Genomic DNA, 24,398 nt, shown 5'->3' with positions numbered 1-24,398 from the left:
GTCTAGTAGACTACTAGTCTAGTAGTTACTAGTGACCTTGTAAGGTCTGATATCAGTGGAAGAGAGGGGGAAAACAAAACTAGGAATCCTTAGAAAATGTGTGTATTTATCTGCATTCAATTAATCACTGGAACATTTTTTTTTTTTTTTCTGAAAGTATGAAGACGCCACAGCTAAACCATCTGCAGATAAAAGGGAATTTGCAATATAATTAACTATTAAGTCACATCAGACTAGTGGGGTGCACAGGGTAGGGGGTGAGAAGGGGCACCTATTTGCCTGAACCTGAAGAGGGCCCAAGATTTTTAAATTGAGGGGTAAAATGTATTTAGGGTAAACAACTTGTGGGAGTGCCCATAAAAGTCATTTGTGACTGGCCCCAAAATTTCTGTGCAAATCCCTATGTTAGACATAGTATTTATTCTTTCAACATATTTCATGATTATACAAATATGGATTCAATGTTAATACTGAACAAAAGTAAATAAAGGATACTGAGCAGGTTTTAAAATGTAACAAAAAAAGAAAAAAAAATTGTTTAAAAAAATTGTATGCATAAAATGAGTTAGAGTTTTCATCACATTTCTTTATTTGATATCAAATTTTTTGTCTTGTTTCCACCTTCCAGTATAACTTAAGGCCATTAATCAACCAATCAAAAAAGAAATGTGATGCAATTTTCACTGTTTATTGTGAAGGATGTTTCAAAAATCTTGTAACATACTTCAGTGGCATACCTAGCAAAGGTGACACCTGGGGCGGTAATTTTTGGTGTCACCCCCCCCCCCCCCCTCCTACAAAAGCAAAAGAAAAAAAAACTAAATTTTTATTTGAGAACATGAAACTTGTGCAATTTTCAGGAAACAACTGCATTTGTATTGGAATGAAACTTTAAGTAGGGTAATGTACAAAAAACAAATAAAAATAGGGATTCCAGGGGGTTGGCCCCATAATTTTTTTTAATTTGTAGTCTTAAAAATTTATTTTAGCTTCATATTTTTCAAAAATTTGCAATTCCATAATTGGTGTAAACCACCAGACGGGTGAGACCCGGGGCGGACCGCCCCCTACACCCCCAGTGATGCAACTGCATCTTTTAAAAAAGGTAAATAATATCTAAAGGAATGATGTAGTATCCCAATGTCAAGGAAATGTGGTAGCAGAGGAAGAAGATCTGAACTACAGTGGCTCCCAAAAGTGTTCGTACACTTTGAAATTTTTTAGTAAAACCAAAATAACGCAAAACTGAATTCTAATAAGAAGTCCAATATTTTTTCACATCATTACTATGTCATTCTAAATAACACCCTGTAGTTTTTTTCAAAATATTGGCAAATCTTCTTTTTGAAATGGGTTAAAAAACGAAGAGACAGAGAAATAACACGCCACAAAAGTCATCGTACACTCAAATATTTTCGAAAAAATTCATGATTAAAATTATCATATACCGTTTACTTGATATTTTTGCATTGTGTTGACCCTTGAAAGTCATTTTGCTTTAATTTTTTGTTTATTCATTCCTTAATATTCTGCCTATTACTTTAAAATGGCTGGTATTCGTAAAAAACAACAAACACCATTCGAAATTTGATTTTTTTTCCTCATGGTAGCGGTAAATTGGTTTAAAATGTCTCAAAATTAGATAATTTATACCATTCCATAGTAAAGTGCTAGATAAAATGCTTGAAAGAAAAGAATCTGACCGAAGACAAGGTAAGAAAAGGTCAATTGGCAAAGTTAACAAAGCGCGTTTGAAGATTTAAAGTTTAAAAAAATTTTGAAAAATGCATATTTGAGTGCTGTAAATGTTTCTGCAGAGTTAAATGAAAAATTTTACATTTAATTTTCACCTAAAATTGTTCACCAAGTTCTCTGATTAGCACGATTAAATGGGACCTCTTCCTGCAGAAATTTTGTTGGTCGTGCGAAAAACAGAATGCTTACGCTTTTCGTCGCAAAATCAATGATAAATAAGCTCAAAACGTTTTACAATTACTCTTACTTACAGATAAAAATGAATTCAACATTTTTGGTTAAATTGTATAATTGTAAGTAGAAGAAAAAATTTGGAACTTAATCTTAAGAACTTAGTTGGATCAGTTAATCAGGACGGTGGAGGTGTTATAGTGTGAGGGTGCATATCAGCATCAGGACTTGGTAGTTTGGAATTTTTTGATGAAATAATAAACTATGCCATTCCTTTAAATATTTTAAAACCAAATTTTGAACTCTTAGTCAAAAATTTGTTTATTGGAAACAACTTTGTTTTTTATCAAGATAACAATAAGAAGCAAACGGTTTTCAACATTTGCGTCTAGTGCCTCGAAAATTGATCTAAAGTTTAGAAAATACCCCTCAATCTCCAGATTTGAACTTAATGCAACGTATTTAGAGATATCTGGTGGCTAGATTACGAAAATATGGCTTTGAAACGAGAATAGAGCTCGAAACTGTAAGACTCAAAGTGTGGTTGAACACTTACTCAGAAATTACGCAAAAAAAGAAAGAAAAAAGAATGAAATCTATTCCCAGGCGTTTAAAAGGTGTTGTTGATTTGCATGATATTCTACTAAATAATAACTTAATAAAAAGTTAGATTATTCAATAATATATAGACATTTTTTAAAGTGTACGAAGACTTTTGTGAGATAAAATTTCCGGCACTTTTTGGATTTTTATTTTTAAAAAATTAAGTTTTAATATTTTTTAAAAACTTTTCATATAGTTTTGTTAAAAATTGTTGATAGATCTTATAATTAAATACCTATTACGAAATATTAATTCTAACCAATGGATAGGGGCCAATTTCGCTGAAAGTCGTAGGTGTACGAACACTTTTTGGAGCCACTGTATGTAGGAGAGTGACTAATGAAATACATTTATTGAACATAATTAGTACGAATGGTGTATAGGGTGAATACAGTTCTTAATGCTACAACAGATGCTTTAAACTGTTGTCATTAGACTTCTACAATCATAAAAACTCCATTTGTTTAATCATGTCAGGCAACTAGTGGTACTACATCGGTGTCACGTTTAGTGGCGGAGCCACAGGGGGGCGATCGCCCCCCCCCCAAAAAAAGGTTCGTAAATTCGAAAAATTTCCGGGAAAAGGTCACCAAACTCTCCTCCCCCCCTTCCCATCCTAACACATCACAAAATACAACTGTATTTTTATGACTTTAATTCCCAAACTTTTCCAGGGGAGATTACCTTAACCCCCTCTCTCTAATGTCATCGAAGATTGCCAAAATTTTTAATTTTTAGAGCTTTAATTTCGAAAATATCGGCGGAATCACAAACGTTTTCAAAAATGTCATTGATAATGGCCTTCAATTATGTTTTTAGAACTTCAATTCTGAAAAATTCCGGGGATGGGCCCCCAATCGCAAGCTCTTTCCCTAACATCAATGAAGATCCACTGGCATTACGTTTATGAAGCTTCAATATCAAAAAGTTGAGGGATAGCTTCTGACCCCATCCTTTCCCTTAAGGCTACCAAAGAAAGCAAACCATCGCATTTCAAGACTCCAATTTTGAACAATTTTCGATGGAAAGTCCCAAACTCCTTTCCTTCCCACTACGTCATAAAAGATGGCTTACAATTGCGTTTTCAGGACTTCAAATTCAAAAAATTTCTGGAGAGGAGTCCCCATGTCCTTTCCTGATCATTCAACATCATTCAAAGATCACCTAAAATAGCGTTTTTGGACCTCATGCATCGAAAAGTTTCTGTGGAAAAGTTCTGACCCCCAAACCTCCTGGTTTTTTGCATCACTAAAGATAGCTAAAATTGCGTTTTTGAAGCTGTGCAGTGAAACTTCTCTAGAGCGACCACTCTCGGTTCCTAAAATGATAAAAACTCCTTCCTAAAACTCCTCCGTTAATGGAGGTTGGTTGGTCGCTCTGAGAGATCATTTTCGAACATGCAAATACAGCACCAACAGCTGTTTTTTCTCCTTCCTGCGGTGTATTAATCAAGAACATTATGATAAGAATGTATTTAAATTAAAAAAAAAACTTTTTTTAAATTTTGTTTCAGAATTTTGACTGGGATGTATGGTGATGAAATGCAGAATGCTATTTCACTGAAACCAATTCTTGAACTATTCAAATGTGCTAAAAATAAATTTTGTCCACTGTAATGATCTAGAAATGTTGTTGTTGTTGCTTGTCCCACTTGGCAGACAGAAACATCATACCAAGTCCATGAAGCTGTGCGAACAAAGTCCCTCCAAAACAGCAGAAGGGTCGGAATACAGCTGATTCAGGTCACAGCCGATGCAAAAGAAAATATGGGCGAGAGCAGCCTGAGTCAAATTGCATTTTGGACACAAGCGGAAAACCTCAATACCAGCCACATGTCGCTGTGCTCGAGTGTGTCCACTTCTCAGTTGGGCTAGGACGGTTTGATGTTCTCTACTACTTGCCCGAAATAAAGCAGCACCAGGGCAGGATGCATGAACTAGGAATGCTCCATTCTACCTCCCCTCCTCTCCTGTAAGCAATCAAGAAATTCCAAGAAACAACCTTTTAAAGATTTTCTGTTCTTATCAACTGCCCTTAATGACTGGCGCCCGCTTGACTTTTAATCAAGATGTGCATGTGCCACCTTAGCTTCACAAGGGTCCGAAAAACAACGCCAACCTTTTGTGAAATTTTGGAAGTTCCAAACAGAGAGGGCAAGAAAGGAACATGTTTGGATCCACAGAAGAATAGGTTTTAATCCCTTATTCTGGTTTTCTTCCACCTTCGTTAACATGAGAAAACCAGAAAACTGATCTGTGTACAAATTAAATGTTCTATTGCTTTTCTTTGGTTGCCACTCTCTTTTTGAGTTTTCTCTGACAAAAATTTCTATATTTGTTAATGCTGAGGTTCACAATTTTCCAGTCGTTGTGAGAGGTTTCAATGGTCTTTCCCAGAGGTATTTTAACATTAGTCATATACGGGGAAAAATCAATGCCTCAGAAAAGTGGTCAATAGAGGTGGTCGCTCATAGAAGTTTCTCTGTAATATCAAAAAACGACAGTGGCAGAATTCCTGAATCTCATCCTTTTCCTTCATGAAACCAAAGATAGCAAACAATTGTTTTTTCGAGAATATACCCTTAAATTTCAAAAATTTTCCGGAGGGCCACTTCCAAGCCTTCCTTTTTCTTATTAACCACCAAATAGACTAGATCTTCTTCGGATGGGGAATCAGATCTGGGATTTTGGGCGGTCCCTTTATCTTGTTTTCCTATAGTGAGAGAAAGATTATTAAATTAATATCTTGATACTGCAACATTTCTTTTATAAGGAAGAAAGTACAATTGAGGCTGTGAGAAGCAAAGGGATGTTAGTGGACATTTTCAAGTTTTGAGTAAAACACGTTTGAAGAAAACGTCCTAGGTAAGCTTTTATTGAATTTTTTTCTAAATCAAACTGTACAGCAGTACCTACCAGAACTACTAGTACTATCTCTTACCCCAAAGCAGAGGAAAAGTTCCCCTACTATTTGTACTGGTTATTCCCAAATTTTTAATTTTGCCACTTACATTTCTTTGCTTTTCACTGCCTCAATTGAGGACCTAAATGGCTACTGGAAAGAGTTCACGAGCCCTGAAATGAATCAAGAGTTGAAGGGTTTAATTTGGATAATGAATGCAGAACATTAGTAGAATTTTTTTTTTTTCAATTTTTTAGTCTTATATATAGTACTTGAAGAATTTAACTTTAATTCAAACTCTTGGAACAATTTTCAATATTTGAAAAAAAAAAAAAAAAAAACCATCATGCTTCATTTCTAATCCTTTTTCAAAATTTTACTTTTATTAGTCACCCCCCCCCCCCCAGAATAATTCAAAATGCATTACTCAATCATCCCTCCCAACAGGAGCGTCTGGATCCGCCTCTGGTCATGCTCCCATTAGTGGAAATTTTGAGCATCTGTTGCAACGTCTAGGACTATTCATCTGGTAATTTGTACTGTAGTTGGGTAAACCTTAAAGGTCAAGATTCTCGGTTGCTACTCGCCAAGTGGCGACCTAGTTTGAAAAAGTGGCGACCTAAAAAAACGTCCTCAGTCACCATTCCCCCCCCCCCTGTTGTTTCTAAGAAAAAAAATCTTGGGATGAACACTAATCATGCACTAACTCAAGAGGATGGAAGAAAATAAATCGGTTTGGAAGTATACGCCTGAGGATAAACATATCAAGGAAGATCTTTTTTTGACCAAAACGGCAATACTTTTCAGTTATGTGTGAAACACATGGATGTAGGAATATCAGGATGGAGAACAGGGGGATTTTCTAGAAGTGATAACCGTAACCGGCCGCAATCTTGTGTGTATCGGGAAATTATGTCTGCAATGTTTAAGATATGAAAATTGTCGAACTTTTTTTATGGAATTTCAAATGGATTTCGACTTTATGGCATCTTGTGTAGCCTTCAACTGCACTAATGATGCAAGTAGGAAGGAGATTCCTAGCTAATTCTGCATAAATGGATAATTAATTTTTTCCATAATATATGATTCAATAACATAATGATGGTAACATATTGTGTCATAAATAATCCTGCATTTATCTTACTTACAAATACAGACCCAAGTTGCTTAAAATATCATTACAAATTTAAATTTATTGATGTGATTTGCTGCTACTCTTCGGTAACTTATAAGCATTTCTGTCAATAAAGTTGTGAATTGAAAATTGAAACATTGTCAGATGATTTCATTTTTTGTTATTAAGTGCAAATTAAACTTTGATTACAAAGATTAATTTAAATAGGTTGATTTTTTAAATCAATATTCATTATTTCATCTGGTGTAAAAATTATAAATTAAAATGCTACAAAAGTTAAAATTCAAGTGCTTTTCTTAAAAAAAAAAAAAAAGCTGGATATTTTTATGCATGAAGGTTACAACATCCATGATTTTAAGTAAAAAAATTAGCAATTAATGTAAACTAGTAATGTTGGCCAAATTTACCAACTTCGATAGCTCTAACCCAAAAAAGCACTTAACACCTTGTGCAAAAAAACACCTTTATTAGCGACACTCTGGCGCTGCAACACAAACACATTACACTCTCAAAGAACAGAACAGAACTGACTGAATTAGCCATCAGTTATAAAATTAGGGCTGCGTAGCGGCGGTTACAGCAGTTTATGCTAATTTGCATAAACATACCGCCGGCCTTGATAAATTTTACAAAATTTTCAAAAAGTTAATCATTCATATTAAAGAAAACTTCATATAGAAATCAATGAAAAGAAAAAAAACCAAAGAGTCCATCACAAAATACACAATATAGCACTAATACAAAATAACACTAAGCACAAATCAATTTTCAATTGGTAAAAGAGCAATCTTGGTTACCGATCTTTTAAGTTCACCTGTTGCAGTTCGAATCTTCACAACTCGAACTTTATCATCGGAACCCTTATGCAGTTGTACAATCCTACCAAGTAACCACTTGCAACATGGCAAATTGTCTTCCTTTATCAAAACTAAAGAGCCCAATTTAACATTATCCTTTGCAAACATCCATTTTGAGCGTTGTTGAAGTGTGCTTAAATAGTCCGTTTTCCATTTTTTCCAAATTGTTTGGACTACCTTAGTGGTTCTTTGCCAGCGGCTTAACCTATTATCATTTATATCAAGTAGTTGAGGCTCTGCAATTGCAGAAATTGGCCTACCAACTAAAAAGTGACCTGGGGTTAAACATTGAAAGTCATCATCATCATTTGACAAAGGAGTAAGAGGTCGCGAATTTAAAACTCCTTCAATTTGAATAATAACAGTTTCAAATTCCTCATAAGTGAGTCTTAAATTTGACATTACCCGTTTCAAATGATGTTTAACAGATTTTACACCAGCCTCCCAAAGTCCACCAAAATGGGGGGATTTAGGAGGGATGTACGACCAATCAATACCTTCAGAATTAAAGAAAGAAGCTAATTTTTCATCTGGAAAATTAATCATACTATACCACTTTTTTAACTGAGCATTGGCTCCAACGAAATTGGTCGCATTATCTGTAAATATTTTGGAACACTTTCCGCATCTAGCAAAAAATCTTTTAAGAGTTGCTATTAAGGCATCTGTAGTTAAATCTGAGAGCAATTCAAGATGAATTGCTCGGGTTACAAAACATATACATACACAAATGTAAACTTTATTCAGAACACCCTTTCGTTGATTTTTAAACTTAACGTAGAAATGACCGCATAGATCCAAACCCGTGTAATTAAAGACATAAGAAATGTTTACTCTTTCACTAGGTAAGTTACTCATAATTTGAGATGCTAAAATAGGTTTACACTTAAAACAAGTAACACAGGAATGAACACATTTTCTAGCTAAATTTCTACCTCCTAAAGGCCAAAATTTTGTACGAACAACATTTAATAAAGCTTGCGGACCTGCATGCAATAATTTTAAATGATAGGTGTAAAATATAATTTCACTTAACTTAGAGTTTTTTGGCAAAATAATAGGACATTTATGATTGAAAGGCAAAGATGCTTTTTCAAGCCGACCACCTACTCTATGGACACCATTTTCATCAATAAATGGATTTAAATAACATAAATTACCTGCCCTTTTTGTTTTACACCCATCATTTAAAGATAATTGTGCTGCTTTAATAACTAAAATTTCAGCATCACATATTTCTTTTGAAGTGATAACTCCAGTTAATTTATTATCTTTACTTTTCAAATTATGAATAAACCTACGAACATAGCAAAGTATGCGAAGAATTTTGTCATAATTATTACTTACTTTTAAAGATTCATTTACAAAAGAAAAATCACAGTCATTTTTTAACACTACAGTAGGTTGGTTTTCAACAGTCAAACATTTAATCTCTTTTAGATAAGATTCATCATCAAGTTCCACATTTTCATGATCAAAAGGAAAGTTAAGAGTGTCCTGCTTTAGAAAAGGTGGGCCGTTAAACCAAAAGTCATTATTTATCAATTGTTCAGGGTCCAAACCACGCGATGCCAAATCAGCCGCATTCTCCTCCGATTTTACGTGAAACCAGCAATTGATACCTGTCAATCGCTGAATGGCAGCTACTCGTGAGGCAACAAAAGTTTTTAACTCACATGGTGATCTTTGAAGCCACGCTAGCACTATAGTACTGTCGGAGTATAAGTAAATCAAATTATCCTTTAATTTGAGAACTCTTAGCACTTTTGTCACCAACTTCGCTAATAGCACTGCTTCACACAATTCCAGCCGTGGAACTGTAACGGTTTTAATTGGAGCAACTCTGCTTTTGCTGCAGAGTAATTTGGAGCAGGGTGAGTTTCTTGCATTGGACGAAACCATATACACGCAAGCTCCATATGCACTTTCTGAAGCATCGGAAAAGCCGACAATTGTCTTGACAACTGGAGTTTTAGTCAGAACATATCTGTCGACATAAACGTTACTAATTTTCTTCAGAGCATGAATAAACCGAAGCCATTCTTCAGTTTCTTTTTTTGGTAGAGATTCATCCCAGTCTACTTTTAACTTCCATAAGCGCTGAAGAATAATTTTAGCTTTTGTTACTATGGGGCCAAGCAACCCCAATGGATCGAATATCCTCGCAATTTTAGATAAGACAGTTCTTTTCGTAACTTTAGGCTGATCTTCACAGGATAAATTAAAAGCAAAAACATCATTCTGTGATTTCCATAACAGTCCTAAAGTTTTCGTGTCACTCAGCTTATCAAAATCGTAGCAGTCTGCATCTGATGATGTATCAATCAACTCTGGATGATTGCCGCACCACTTGTGAAGATGCATTCCACAACTTCCTAACAGTTCTATAATTTCCCCTTTAAGATCCTTCGCAGTCTCTAAATCCGCCGCTCCGGTCAGAACATCGTCCATATAGAAGTCTGACTTCACAATGGTTGAAGCTTTTGGATACTGTTGTTCCCCATCTACACTTAACTGCTTGAGACATCTCATGGCGAGGTATGGTGCGCTTGTTGTACCATATGTTACCGTACATAACCTATAGGTCTTGACCTCTTCACTTTTAGAATTTTTCCATACAATCCTTTGCAAGTCACGTTGACTTTCATCCACATTAATCATTCTGTACATCATTCGGACATCTGCAGTAAATGCATAGCGATGAGTCCTGAACCTTAAAATTATAGAAAACAAATCTTCTTGGATAACTCCACCATTCATTTGCAAGGAATTTAACGATTCCCCCGTAGAAGTTATCTGCGAGCCATTAAACACTACTCTAAGTTTTGTTGAGTTTTTCTCAGGCCTATAGACACCGTGATGAGGTAAATAATAACATGGAGTAGGGTCTTTAGTTTCCATTACTCTTTCCATGTGACCCAAACGTTCGTACTCGGTTATAAATTTACAATACAAATCTGCGAGCTTTGGATTTTTGTTCAATCGATTCCATAAAGAATTTAACCTTTTTATGGCGATTTGTTTCGAGTCTCCTAATAACCGCGGATCCTGTTTAAAAGGCATTTGAACTACAAATCTTCCCGATTGATCTCGTTTGTGAGTTTTTAAGAAATGCTCATTGCACTCAATTTCTTCGGAACTTTTAAATTGATCTGTTTCGTCAATACTTTCTATTTCCCAGAATTTTTTAATTTCCCTACTTAATTCGGCCTCATTAATTAACCCGCAATGCAAGTCTTTAGGCTGGGAATTATCTTTAGTACTACCACCCACAATAAAGCCAAACACAGTATTTTGCAATACTAAATTTGAATTAGGTACATGCAATTGACCAAATCTTAATAATTCTAAGAACACTTCTGCTCCTAGTAGCAATTCAATTTTCCCTGGCCTATTAAACTCAGAATCAGCTAAGTTAACATTCTCAAATATTCCCATCTCCGAAATAGTTACATGACTAACAGGAGTAATTTGAGTTATTTTCGGAACAATTAAAAAATCCAATACCCGAGAATAACCTCCACCCTTGTTACGAATCACAGCTGACGTTTTAAATTTAACATTCATTGACGCCCCAGTCAAACAAGATACGGAAACATTTGCTTTTTCTTTTCTCAGTTCTAATTTGTCCGCTAATTCGCAACTCATAAATTGGCTCTGCGAGCCACAATCTAACAAACACTTAGCAGGAAAGAAATTTCCAACCTTACTTTTGATATAAACAATCGCTGTACTTAATAAAACTCGCTTCGATTGAAATGATTCGTTGGAATACCCTGCAAAACTTTGCTTGTCACTAATTGGTTCAAACAGACTCGCATCTACGTTCAAATGATTTATGTTTGATTCTAATACGACCCCCTGGGAAATCTCGTTAGTATTTACTTCCACTGCGTTCAACTGACCTCGCGAACCAGTAAGCAAATTAGATTTTTTCCCGGTATCAAAACATAAAACAGTATTATGCTTTTTATTGCAAATATTACACATAGATTTTGAAACGCAATTTCTTGACGCATGATTTCTATCAAAACACAGAAAACATAAATTGTGCTTCTTAAGAGCTTTTACTCTATCTCTTACACTTAATTTAAGAAATTGATAGCAAGAGGAAATGTTATGATTCCCTTTACCACAAATTATGCACTTTTGCAAAACTTTATCTACTACACCGGAAACCATTGCGGCCGTTTTTGCCTGGTTTTGCTTAACATTTACATTTGTTTTTGAAGCATTTAACATACGCGCATGATCTTTCAAAAAGTCTAATAATTCCGATACCTTCGGCAAATTATCTTTTTTCAGATTCCTTTCCCACCATAGCTTAGTGTTTGAATCTAACTTTTGACTTAAAATAAAAGTTAGAATTACAGACGAAAAACCATCTACCTTTTGATCTAACATTTCTAAAGACCTCACACACTCAGTGCTTATATCTATTAAATTTAAGATTGCTGCGGCAGATTCATTTTGAATTGCAGGAATTCTAAAAAAGCGCTTTAGATGAGCATAAACTTGTTCCTGGGAATTTGAATAATGTTCCTCTAGCAGAGACCAAGCTACTGCATAATTACTATCTACAATTGAAATCGATTGAACAATCCGAAAAGCATCGCTTTTTAACGACGATTTTAAATACTGTAATTTCATTGCATCAGATAAATTTTTGTTCTGATGAATGCTTGCTAGAAATATGTCTTTAAAGGAAAGCCACTCGTGCAAATTTCCTGAAAACAGCGGTAATTTCATTTTAGGCAACTTAACATTTGTCTCGGCATTAGAGTTCGATTCAACCCTCGAATTTACCTTCAAGTCACTTTTCGCTTTTGAATGCTTTCGATGTAGTTCGTATGCCAATTCATCTAAAACATCGTTAATTTCTTCTTGCTCTTTTTCAAAAGACTCAGTAGCATCTTCGTTACATGCAACGTAAATAGATTTAAAACACTCCTTTAATTCCAATTCTAAATCTTTATGTTTACGTTCTAATAGTTCAAAGTCACTAATTTCAAACTCAGTTACAGATACCTTTTGTTTGAACTTCGTAAGTTGTATTTTGAGAACTCGCTTTCTCGTTAATAGTTCTTTAAGAGTTTCAGACATGGTACAATCGTAAAAGCGTTCACTTACCTTATAACGATACACGCGTAATACTTTCGCAACTGAATGTACTGTATCACTTGACTTTCACTGATTCTTAGGAGCGTATATCCACACAGCTCCTGTGAGACGGACCATATTTGTTGGCCAAATTTACCAACTTCGATAGCTCTAACCCAAAAAAGCACTTAACACCTTGTGCAAAAAAACACCTTTATTAGCGACACTCTGGCGCTGCAACACAAACACATTACACTCTCAAAGAACAGAACAGAACTGACTGAATTAGCCATCAGTTATAAAATTGGGCCGCGTAGCGGCGGTTACAGCAGTTTATGCTAATTTGCATAAACAAGTAATAAATTAATGTTTTACATTTATTACTAATTAACATTATGGATTTTTTTTTCTGGTTATTGTGTCATTTGTTTATAATAGTAAAGCAAATATAATTTGTCAGAAGATTTAATAAACATTGGAAAGCAACAAAATTTAAATAAAAGGTCTGAGCATTTTTTCAAACATTTAAATTAATTTAGATGTGATAACATTAATAAATAAGAATTTTAATTAATATTGTGACATGGTACAATTATACTTTCATTCATTGCATAAAAAAAATGCTTCTTTGTGAATTTTCGAAGTTTTAGATTTGTTTACTATTTGGTTGCCGAATATTGAAGTACTCTGCCAAAACAAATATTCAGTTTGTCTGCCGATATGTAGTATAACGAATACCAAGTATTATGTGCATCTCTAAAAAAATAATGAATCATCAAAATTCAAAGAACTGGATGGGTAGGTTTTCAAGAAGTTGTTTAGAATTTTATGCTATTTAACATTTATTTACATGGGATTCCTTTTTAAAAAGCTATCTAAATTTTGTTAGTTTTATTTCAGTTTTATCCTCATTCTGGATACTTTATCAAAATTAGTTTTTCTTTTATGTTATTCCTTAATTTATCTTTGTTGATTTCTAGCTGCTTTTATTTCACTGTGCTGTATTCGAATTTTAAAATCTGGACATAGGCTGCAAAGTTTTGATAATTCTGTGCATATTTAACTATGGGAAAGTCATTGTGTTTTATTAATAAGAATAGTGTTTTAAAACCAGTTGATCATTCATTTGTCACTAAATTAATTTTAATTAACTTAAGACATTAACCAAACCTTTTCTCCTCTAACATTACCAAAGATTGTCTAAAATACATTTTTAAAACAACAAATTCGAAACTTTTCCGGGGGAGAAACCCCCTGGCCCCTTTTACTTTGGAGTTAATATTACACTAACGGTGGTTCATATTTCGGCTTCCTCTTAAATCAGAAGGCATATACAGTCGCCTCAGATTACCACATTACAGAAATACCACTTTGAGAAGACAATATATGCACACATTTGTTAAAAAGAGAGGAAAATTATTGGGAAGGTTTTGATGTTTAAACTTGCGTCGCCTAGCCAATAGTCCTTTAAAAAGCTCTAGTTAAAGGTGGGCTGTATTGATATTTGTAAAATTCCAAAATTTTCTTAAGCATTGTATTCTTCCAAATGGCCCCCTCCGAGAATTCTCTTTGGATCCGCCTCTGGGTTCGCTGATATATATCAGTCGATATATATCATGATATTTTGATATTTTTGATATTTATTTTTTCAACTATGGTATTTTCAATATAAAAAGTACATTAATCATAGCAATATTGTTCATTTATTATTAAAAATATCCGGAAAGTTTTGTACTATATTTTTATGATGTATTAATACATCAATAATATAACTAAGTAGTACAATATTCATTTTTTTATTTGTATTTTGCATCTATAAAATTATTAGCAATGTAACAGTTTTAATTCATATTAAAAGTTAATTGCTCAGTAAAGAAAATGTTTTATGACTGCACTGGCTAATGCATATTATTTGTTTCTGATGAATCATATAACTGTGTAAAAGTATTAAACAGAAGGAAAATAAGTAAAACAGCTAATGCTAAATTAACTCCATTAAAATTGATAGAAATGCAAAACAAAATATTAGATATAAATAATGAAAGAAACCATAATATTTAGTCTACATATTGTAATTATGATATAAGATAATAAAGAGTGATGAATGATTTGAGGATGCATTTACTGTTTTAAAGACTTGAGTTTGTGCTAATTGAAAATATCGGACATATATCAAAATATCCGATATATATCTAAATGTCGGATATTTTCGAAAATATCATATTTTCGAACCATGCTTTTCATATAGCTTTTGCTTTGTAGTTTCTTTTTGACTTTTATTCTGCATTGCTTTTCCTATAGTCTTAGCATTTTATCTTAATGAGTCTATTTTTTTGCAGTTACAACATACAGGAATATGTATCTGGAAGTCTAACTGAACGCTTAGTGGCTGCTTTAGTTAAGGGGAATCTTATGACATCTCTTGATAATGATCTAGATGAGGCTTGCTCAAGTTAGTAACATTTCTAATTTTTCTGATTTAAAAATATTTTTGAAATTTTTTGCTCTTCATCATCCTCTCTAAGGAAACTAATTCGAGAAGTTGAACTCAAATGAGTTTGAACTGAAAAGAAAATTTGAGGCAAAAAGACTTGAAGTCCAAAGGGTTTCATTTATTCATAAAACACAAATGTGGCAGTGAGAAGCAAGTAAGTGGACTTTTTTAAGTTTCGAGAAAAAGGCATTTGAAGTTTAGATCTTAGGTAGGCTTTCATTGATTTTTTTTTTCTAAATCAAGCTGTGTAGCAGAACCTACCTGGACTACTAGTACTATTCCTTGAACCAACGCAGATGAGTGGTTCTTCTACCATTTGTACAGGTTATCTCGAAATGTTAAATTTTGGCCCTCACATCCCTTTGCTTCTCACTGCATCAAATGTTTTAATTTTAAGTATATTCAGTTAATAGTTCATTACCTTTCATACCGTTTTTGAACTGAATTTTTCTATTTATTTTTACAAAAAATAAAATGAAAGATCTATTATTATTATTATTATTATTTTTTATTTTTTTAATCCCAATTTTGCTTGTTAGAATATTTGCCAAACCTATGGATATCAAAGTTTTATCTCATAGGTTTTTTGTTACAATTTGAAAAAAAAAAGGCCAGTTTCATTGCCACTTGATATTGCTCTTGAAGACTTGATGTAACGTGTGCATTCATCTATTCACCACATTCAAAAACGAACTTGCCAACTTTCCATTCAAAGATTGATAGCTAATATTACACACTGTGAGAATGTTTCTAGGTACACAATTGAAGCTTTGAGCTTTTTAATACCAAGCTTTACAACAATTTTCATTGCACTGGTATGAAACATTGGTGCAGAAAATGCAATTTTTTTTTACCCCCAGTTTGCCAACCATTTGAATAATGAAAAACAGAACCTCATTTCTATTTTTTTTTTATTCATACTTTCATCTTTGAAAACAATGTTTCTTTAATTTGTTAACACTTTTAATGAATCCTTTGCTTGTGTTCTATGCTGTTGGATAGTTTCTAACTGTTGGGTACCAACCTTTTTGTTCTTTTTATGAATCCCATGGTTTTTTTTTTTTTTCCTCCTCTAAAGATAAAACTTCTTTTACTGTTTTCACTCATTTTAAATGATCATTCTGTTATTATAGCAAGATACCAAACATACCACAAATTGGCAAACAACTGTTAGAAGGACCATAAAATGACTTGACCATGTCATAGAACCACCCCTTTAAAGCAGCATATTTTTTCTGCAGTTATTTTTCAAGTTGAAGAAAAAAGTACCGCACCCTGCCCTTTTTTTTTCTTTCAGAGTCTTGATTAGAATTATGAAAAAAAAAGTAGTATGGGAGTGGAAACAAAGCATAAGATATGAGTTTTGTTCAAGAGTTATAAGAAAATCTGTTTTACAACTACCTGGAACAGATAAAGGTGAATTTTCAAATAACCTTCTACATCATATTATGCAGGTTTGCTATTCTATGGTTGTTAGCGACCACAAATTTGCATAAAACAGGAATTTTCTGTACAGGCAAATTTCCATTTAAAAGCTCATTAAAACCTGCATCAAAGATATTCCATTGTCATGTGGAATACAAGTGGAGGAGCTTTTCTGAACATTTGTATGTGGTATCAATGTTTTTTCTTTTTTAGTGTAAAATATACTTTAATAAATTTTCTTTAAAATCCTGTCAAAGAAATCAATGTACTTGTTTACTTTATTAAAAAATATGCTGTTTATTAATTGTCATGCATAAGGTCTGGAAGAGAACTAGCTGTTGTTGATTTGACAAACTCTGTATAAAAGAATTAAATTGAAAGGCGAATTGAATTGCAGTACTTCACAGTAAAATATCATCTGTTGTCTTGATAAAAACTGTCGCAATTATATATTTTCTCATAACAGAAATTAATGTGTCAAAATTGTTTCGCTTACAATTTCTGCTTGCAGGTGAAGCTGTTGCTATGAAACAGAATCACTTAAAACCTGATCGAGCAGTTAGTGAAATTCTTGAAAAGAGATTGCTCAGAGAACTATTACATAATGGTAATTTTCTTTTGTTGTATTTATGAGTTTTAAAAAGTTCAATTTAGTTTTTTTACCTGATATTAACCAAATGAAGGTAAAAATTTATTTATCAGTTTATCTTACTTTTTTTTAGAATACTAGGAGGCTCTGCACCTGGTCGCTTACGCTCACCAATCCCCGAAGATTGCTTCGCAATCTTATTTGATTCGCAAAGATTTAAATCATCAGTTAGAAATAAACAGATTCAAAACACATTATGAGCTCCCTTTAGATCAAAAAGCACCCCTTCCCCGGGTTTCAAAATAACTTGCAGAGCCGTAAGGGCCAAGGGGCTCCTGAGCATTGCAAAACTGCAGTTTTCTATATTCATGGTCTCAGTAATATATTATGCTCTTTAGCTTGGGGCTTGAGTTGAGCCTAAGATTTTCCGTTAAAATCGAAACTCTTAAAGTTTGTGAATAAGGGAAAGAAGAAACATGTGAATCTAAAAGACGCAACTATGGCAACGCTAAATAAAACATCAATAATTTTAATGCAGGTGAGGATTATTCGAACTTGGATTTTTAACGGCTTGTACTTTTTTTCCTTTGGAGATACAAGCTCAGTTTTTCGACCAGAGGTCGAGTTAGATCTGGAGTATAAAAACCTGCTCTTTTCAGTGGTGTCAAAAAGAATACTGTAAGACGATTCCTTCGCTTTTTACTGATAGTTTTAATGAAGGAAGTAGTGCTTAAATTTTTGCTAAGCCTAAAAAAGTTCGAGCTAAAAATGTAAATAACTCACGCCGTATTTAAGTTAGAGCAGTGGTTGGAAGTAGCACGTTACAAGTAGCGGCGCTACTGTAGTAGCTACATTTTTTAGTAGTTTGTAGTGTAGCGCACTACTTTTTTATAAAGGTAGTGTAGTGAGTAGTTAACTACAAAAGAATAGTAGTTTGTAGCAATTTCTGGAAACTACTTTTAAATAAACTTAGAAAAAAATCAAGGTTCCAACGAATTTGACTGGCACAAATTTTATACAAGTACATCAGCGGATGAAATGAGAAATAAGACTCATAAAAATACGAGCTGTAGAAAGCATATCATTTTGACGCCATACATTCTATCTGTTTGACGCTATTAGTTTGTTTGCCATTGTACTTTTCATATTTCGACAATATTTATATTGAAAAAAAAATTACGAAAATGAAGACATCAGTCATTTTGAAAATTTTGTGAGTTTTATATAAACAGACCGAAAATTGAAAAACAAAAATAAAATTCCCGAGGCTTAAATTTTCGTGATTACAACGGGCACGCGAAAATTAAAGCCTCACGAAAATAATTTCTTTTACAGTATTCACCAAATAGAGATGCTACTGTAAATGTTATAGAAGATGATAATATAAAACTCTTTTGGCGGGCTTACAGTAAATACGAGCATCACAGTGTATGAGAGTATGATAACGGACATTTTTGGGGGTAAAAATGAAATAATAGACAATTCTTAGGTCTTCAGATGAGCTAATTTATCAATCTTAACCTTTTTTCGTTCAATCCTCTTAGGGTGTGTGTGTGTGTTAGGGTATCCCAAATAAATCGAAAGTTGATTTTTCGAGTGGCACTCCCTCTTATGTTTTGCCATTTACGTCAAAAAAAAAAAAAAAAAAATTGTAAAAAAAGATTCATATAATTTGAACAATGGCAACCAGTGCCGACTTCTGTCTGAAAGTGTGAACCAACACTTCTAATGCTAGGCCAAATATAAAAAAAATAATTAGAAACTCAAAATTTCTGTTGATAAAATGTTGCTCTTATACCCCCTACACCCACAAAAGCATTTATTCAAATTTAAAAAAAAAAAAAATTAGGTATCCCACACTTGGCATAAAGTTTATAATTTTTTTCCAATAAATTAATTTTATGATACACCTTTAAAAAATGCAAGGTTAATTTTACGAGATTATCAAGCTAAAAAATATAAACAGTCAAGTAGGCTTGCAAGTGTTGATGTGTAAATGTGGTCGCTAATATTTTTTGTACTTGATATTCTATTTAAATTTATATGTAATTTTTAAAACTAGAAAAAAAACTAACTAATCAATCAACTAACTAAATCAACTAACTAATCAACTAACTACTAACTAAATCAATTTTTAAATAAAATTATAAATTTCAGGCCAAGTGTGGCATGTATAAATGTTTTTCAATTTGAATAAATGTTCTTGTGGTACATGTGAGGAGTGGGGTATAGGGGCTAGGTTTGATCATCAAAAATGTCGTTTCTAAAAATACATATATATATTTTTTTGATTTGGCCTTGCACACAAGTACTGGGATACACTTTCGGACGCATGTCAGCACGGGTTGCCGTTGTTCACATTATGTGAAACTTTTTTTCACAATTGTGTTGGCATAAGAGGAAAAATATAATGGGCTATGCAACGTGAAAAATCAATTTTGATTTTTTGAGGAACACCCTGTTATGTATGCTTTAAATTTACTTATTTTGAAAAGTAGCAAAGTAGCGACTACGTTTCAAAAGTAGTTTGTAGTTGCTACAAAATATAGTTTTTCCAACCACTGAGTTAGAGCATTGAAACAAAATGCGTAGAACGCGGAAAATTCTACCCTTTCCAATGGTGTATAATATTAGTATGTGCAAGTAATTTTTCACCCCTTTAATAGACAATAATAGGCAATTTATGCGAAATTTGAGCTTAAAAAATTAATTACAAAAAAACTAATTCGAATTAAAAAAAAATAAAACCTCAACTGCACACCCCCAGGGCTCGAAGTAATTTTGTACAAAATTTCAAGGCTGTAGGTGCTGAGAGGTCTCCTGGATGCACGTCCACCACAGACTTCCTTCCATAATTTCTTTGAAACCTTACTTTTATTTACTATAAAGAGAAAATATTTTGAACTTGTAAACGAAGTATTTCTCACCTTGGCTGAGTTTGCAAATTAAAGAATGAGAAAGTGGTCAACTTTTCCTTTTAGAGCTGATCAAATTCATCATTGTTATAGATTTGATAAGAATTTCATAAATTTCAATGTTTTTTTAATGATTTTTTCTTATGCACCCTTTTTTTGAGCTACCCTTAGGTTGAAAACAAAAAACTTTTATTACAGATTATTTGCAAAGTGAAGATGCTGACACAGATACTGATGATGAGCTTCTAGGGGAGTTGAAAATGCTGCAGTTTTCACTAAAACCAATTTCTGAACATAACAAGCTGCAAAAGACAAACCTTTTATCTTGTGCAAAAGCAGAAATGAAAAAGCAAGAAGTGAAAATGAAGTTGCAGGAGTGTGATGCAAAGGTGGTATTTTATTTAAATCAATATTTGTGATGTTATGCAATTAGTTGTAAGAGAATTATTTTTTTTTCATGCACTTTAAAATGATTGTTGGTTTCATCCATTTAACATGTGCCATAGTTTCAGTTTACTAAAATAACGTTAAGAAAGTACATTTGGAATCCCGGACTTGATAAACCACTTTGAACTTTGATTTGCTGCTGATCTGGCATGTTTTATGGATAGGATTTATTTTTTTATTGGTGTTAATTTTATTTTTCTTCTACTGGAACGGGTAGGTAGTCCAATCAATGAGTGCTCAAAACAGGGGTGTAGCATGCATGGAATATGCGATAATTTTTGACTTCAGAATATTGTTAGAGGTAGTTAGTAAGTACACACACTTAAAGTCCATACTTAAAGGTGAGAGGGAGGGGGGAAGAAAATTTTGGGTTTTTGGAGAAAGTGTCGGAAACGGTGAAAAAAGGTAGTTTAAAATAAAAATTCAAGCTAAATATACTTCCTACGAAACTGTTTCTACACATATTTGCCGAATTTGCAATAATTTTCCGGGTATATGTTATGAAAAATCGACGATTTTCGGAAAAATTCTCTCTTTTTGTCAAACATTTGCTCCTAATGCCTCCCAGGCTCAGTACTCATGAATATTGTTACGCACAAAGTTATAGAGCTTCAAATTTCCTTCAATTTGATATGCTATTTTGTTACATTTTATAAAACCAATCAAAAGTTACAGAATTTCAAACACCCACTTTCATGGCAAAAAATGGAACACTTGCCATTCACAAAATTCAAACTGACTTGAAAGGAATGCGCACTTCCTCTTTCCTCAATGAATTCGACAATCCTGATGGACAATAAAGAAGTATTTGTGTATTACTACAACACAAATGGCGTTTAAGGGGGAGGAGGGTCATGAAATTGTGACAAGGGGTAAGGAAAGAGTTAGAAGTGTGACATCAAGCATTTTTTTAAATACGAATATGTTTATAAAAATTAGTTTATTAAAAGTACTTTGTGACAAATGGGGAGGGGGTCAAAAATTTTGAAAAAAAGTAACGTCATTTATGAACAGAATTTTACCAAGAAATTGGATGGAGATTTGCAGAACTACGTATATACAGTTTGAATTAGCTCCATACGCATGGCATTGTTTAATGAATGTGAACTGTGGAATGAAAGGAACTCCTCAGTAAGAAATTTGTTAGAAGTAATTAAAAAGTAAACATATTGAAAGTCCCTGACCCATGGGGGGGGGGTTAAAGGTGAGAAGGGGGAGCCAAATTTTGTGGTTTTTGATTATATCTCGGAAATGTTGGGGAAAATGTGTTTCCGAACAAAAGTGAAAGTTAACTAAATTTATTGTGAAATTGTTTTCATGCATATATGTCGCATTTCCATTGGTGGCAAGCAGGCGCTCAAGGGATCTTGTGCAGCAATCATGTGACAAGGATCCTGACAGTTTTCTGTGTTTTGAATATCCACCGGTTGAACACTTGAACTGCAGATTCAAACCAGATATCAAAGAAATACGAAGCCTATAACCGTATCACCTTGCCCTATCACCTTGACACCCAGGTGACAAGCAATCAAAAACTATGAAGTTCTAGCATGTACTCAATTTCATTATTGAAGTGAATATGTGATGATATTCTTATTGAAGTGAATATGTGACACTATGGCATGATAATGAAAATTTTAATAATAGAAATAAGGTAAATGTAGCTGACCGGCAGCACCTTTTTGTAATTTAAGTTATTACATTATTACTAATCATATTGTGAAAGTTTTTATATGGAATATGGACAGACAGTAATTAGAAAATGAAAATATCATCTTTAAGGTGACATCTTGGTTTTATTCTGAGGCAAAAGGGTCATGTCACCAGCAGTGGAAAAGTTGTTCTAAGAAATTGGTAATGTATTGATGTCATTGACTTCTTCGTCCTGGATAAATATTTTAATTCCGTTGTGGCCCTTGCAGTGCAAGCTTGCGACAAATTAGTTTAACAATGATTTTCTACAAGTGACCTTTCAGTCACTTGTAGAAAAGCATTTAGTCAAAATCATCTTCCAAGATTCCCTCAAAGCTACATCCGAGTCCGAGATTTTTAGCATGAGTTGGTCATTCCTCATTTCTCAAAGTCCCAATCCAATACTTCACCAGTAATTTTTTAGCTACAGGTGTACCTGGTAGTGTGGCAGAGTTAGAGATTAGTCTTGATATTTGCAGCTACTTTGATAAATGATCTGTTTGAGCTCGCTGAGGGACTTTTCTGTGGCTAGAGCACCATACCATGAGAGTTTATATGATTCCTGCTACCTCAATGGATTCAGAGGAAGAACTGCTGATATATACCTTATAGATACATGTTGCGTGATTTTAGATTTCTGGTACATTTTACAGCAGAATGTGGTGATCAGTTGGGGAGTTGGATATCAAGAGAACAACCAGGAGGACTTCCTCTCAAATGATAGCTACTGAAGAAGTTTGCCATCTGATTATAGCCGTCTTTGCAATATCAACGTCAACATCACCTAAAGCTCGGAGTGTATTTGTCTCGTTATTCAACAGCTTCATCATTAGTGGATTTGTCAGCTGACTGTTATTATGAAAGTTGGATGGAAACCTTCTTGTTTGACCCTTGTTTCAATTTTCTAATTGACCTTGATGTCCATATGGTTATACAGTCGTCTCTTTTTGTCTAACAGTTTTGTAGAATAGGTATCCTCAGTAACAACAAATTCAAATTAAATTAAATAAATGTCGTTATCAATTTCGTTAAACAGTATGTATAGTGCTGACTTTCTGCACCTCCTCAGTCCAACAATTCATACTGCATATACGTAATTTTGCAAATCTTCGTCTGATTCCTTGGTAAATGGCTGTCCTCATAATGTCACACTTTTTTTCAACATTGTTAACCTCCTAACACCCCTTGTCACAAAGTTCGTTTTACAAGCTACTTTTAATTAACATATTCGTATTAAAAAATGCTTGATGTCACACTTCTTACTTTTTCCTTCCCCCTTGCCACAAAGTCACAATTTCACGACCCCCCCCCCTCCCTAAACATCTTTTGTGCTTTAGTAATCCACAAATACTTCTTTATTGTCCATCAGGATGGTCAAATTCATTGAGAAAAGAGGAAGTGTGCGATCCTTTCAAGTCAGTTTGAAATTTGTGTATGGAAGTGTTCCATTTTTTGCCATGAAAATGCGTGTGTGAAACTCTGTAACTTTTGATTGGTTGAATAAAACCTAACAAAATAGCATATCAAATTGAAAGAAATTTAAAGCTCTACGACATTGTTGTTGACAATTTTCATGAATACTGATCCTAGGAGGCACTAGGAGCAAATGTTTGACAAAAAGAGAGAGAATTTTTCCGAAAATCATCGATTATTCATAACATATACACAGAAAATATTAGAAAATCGGACAAATATGCATAGAAACAGTTTAGAGGAAGTTTATTTAGCTTGAATTTTTATTTTAAATGCATTTTTTCCACTGTTTGTTGACATTTTCTCGAAAAAACCAAAATTTTCTTCCCCCTCTCTCATCTTTAGCTCACCCCTAGGGGCGGGGACTTTTAGTATGTTTACTTACTAACTACCCCTAACAATATTCTGAAGTCAAAATTATCGCATATTCCATGCACGCTGCAATGTGTTCATTGACTGGACTAAGGGATTCATTGAATGTTCTTTTGGGATCGGCACTCGGACTTCAAAGTAAAGTTTTCGTTACAGTTATACAGCAAGTCCATCTGGTTGAGAATTATTATTGACTAGAAAATTGCCCTTCCAGGTATGATGTGTTAAAATTGCTTCTACATTTGAACGAAGCAATTGCCTATTTGGTGATATTTTGATAATTGACATTCTAACCCTTACTTCAGTAGATTAACTCTAAACTCCAGTAGATAGCATTCATTGTTGACCACTTTTTCGTTTCTTCATTCTCCTAAAATGACACTCTTACCAGTACAACAGTTAAGTTAATAGGTCCAGTTCAGCCTTGTCAAAATAAAGAACTTCCCTGCGTGTCAAACATTGGCAAAAA

General features: G+C 33.6%; 1 protein-coding gene across 1 annotated transcript in view; it reads left to right on the top strand.

Moving 5' to 3' along the window:
* LOC129230604 (transcriptional adapter 3-like) overlaps nucleotides 1-24,398 on the top strand; it is a 55,155-nt gene that overhangs the window by 23,762 nt on the left and 6,995 nt on the right. The window contains exons 7-9 of the mRNA XM_054865021.1: nucleotides 14,862-14,974; nucleotides 16,953-17,048; nucleotides 20,144-20,334. Of these exons, the coding sequence (XP_054720996.1) occupies nucleotides 14,862-14,974; nucleotides 16,953-17,048; nucleotides 20,144-20,334 (400 nt within the window). The remainder of the gene's footprint in view (nucleotides 1-14,861; nucleotides 14,975-16,952; nucleotides 17,049-20,143; nucleotides 20,335-24,398) is intronic.

Source organism: Uloborus diversus, chromosome 1 (assembly GCF_026930045.1).
Source record: "Uloborus diversus isolate 005 chromosome 1, Udiv.v.3.1, whole genome shotgun sequence".
NCBI lineage: Eukaryota > Metazoa > Arthropoda > Arachnida > Araneae > Uloboridae > Uloborus > Uloborus diversus.
This window is presented reverse-complemented; position numbering and strand designations above follow the sequence as displayed.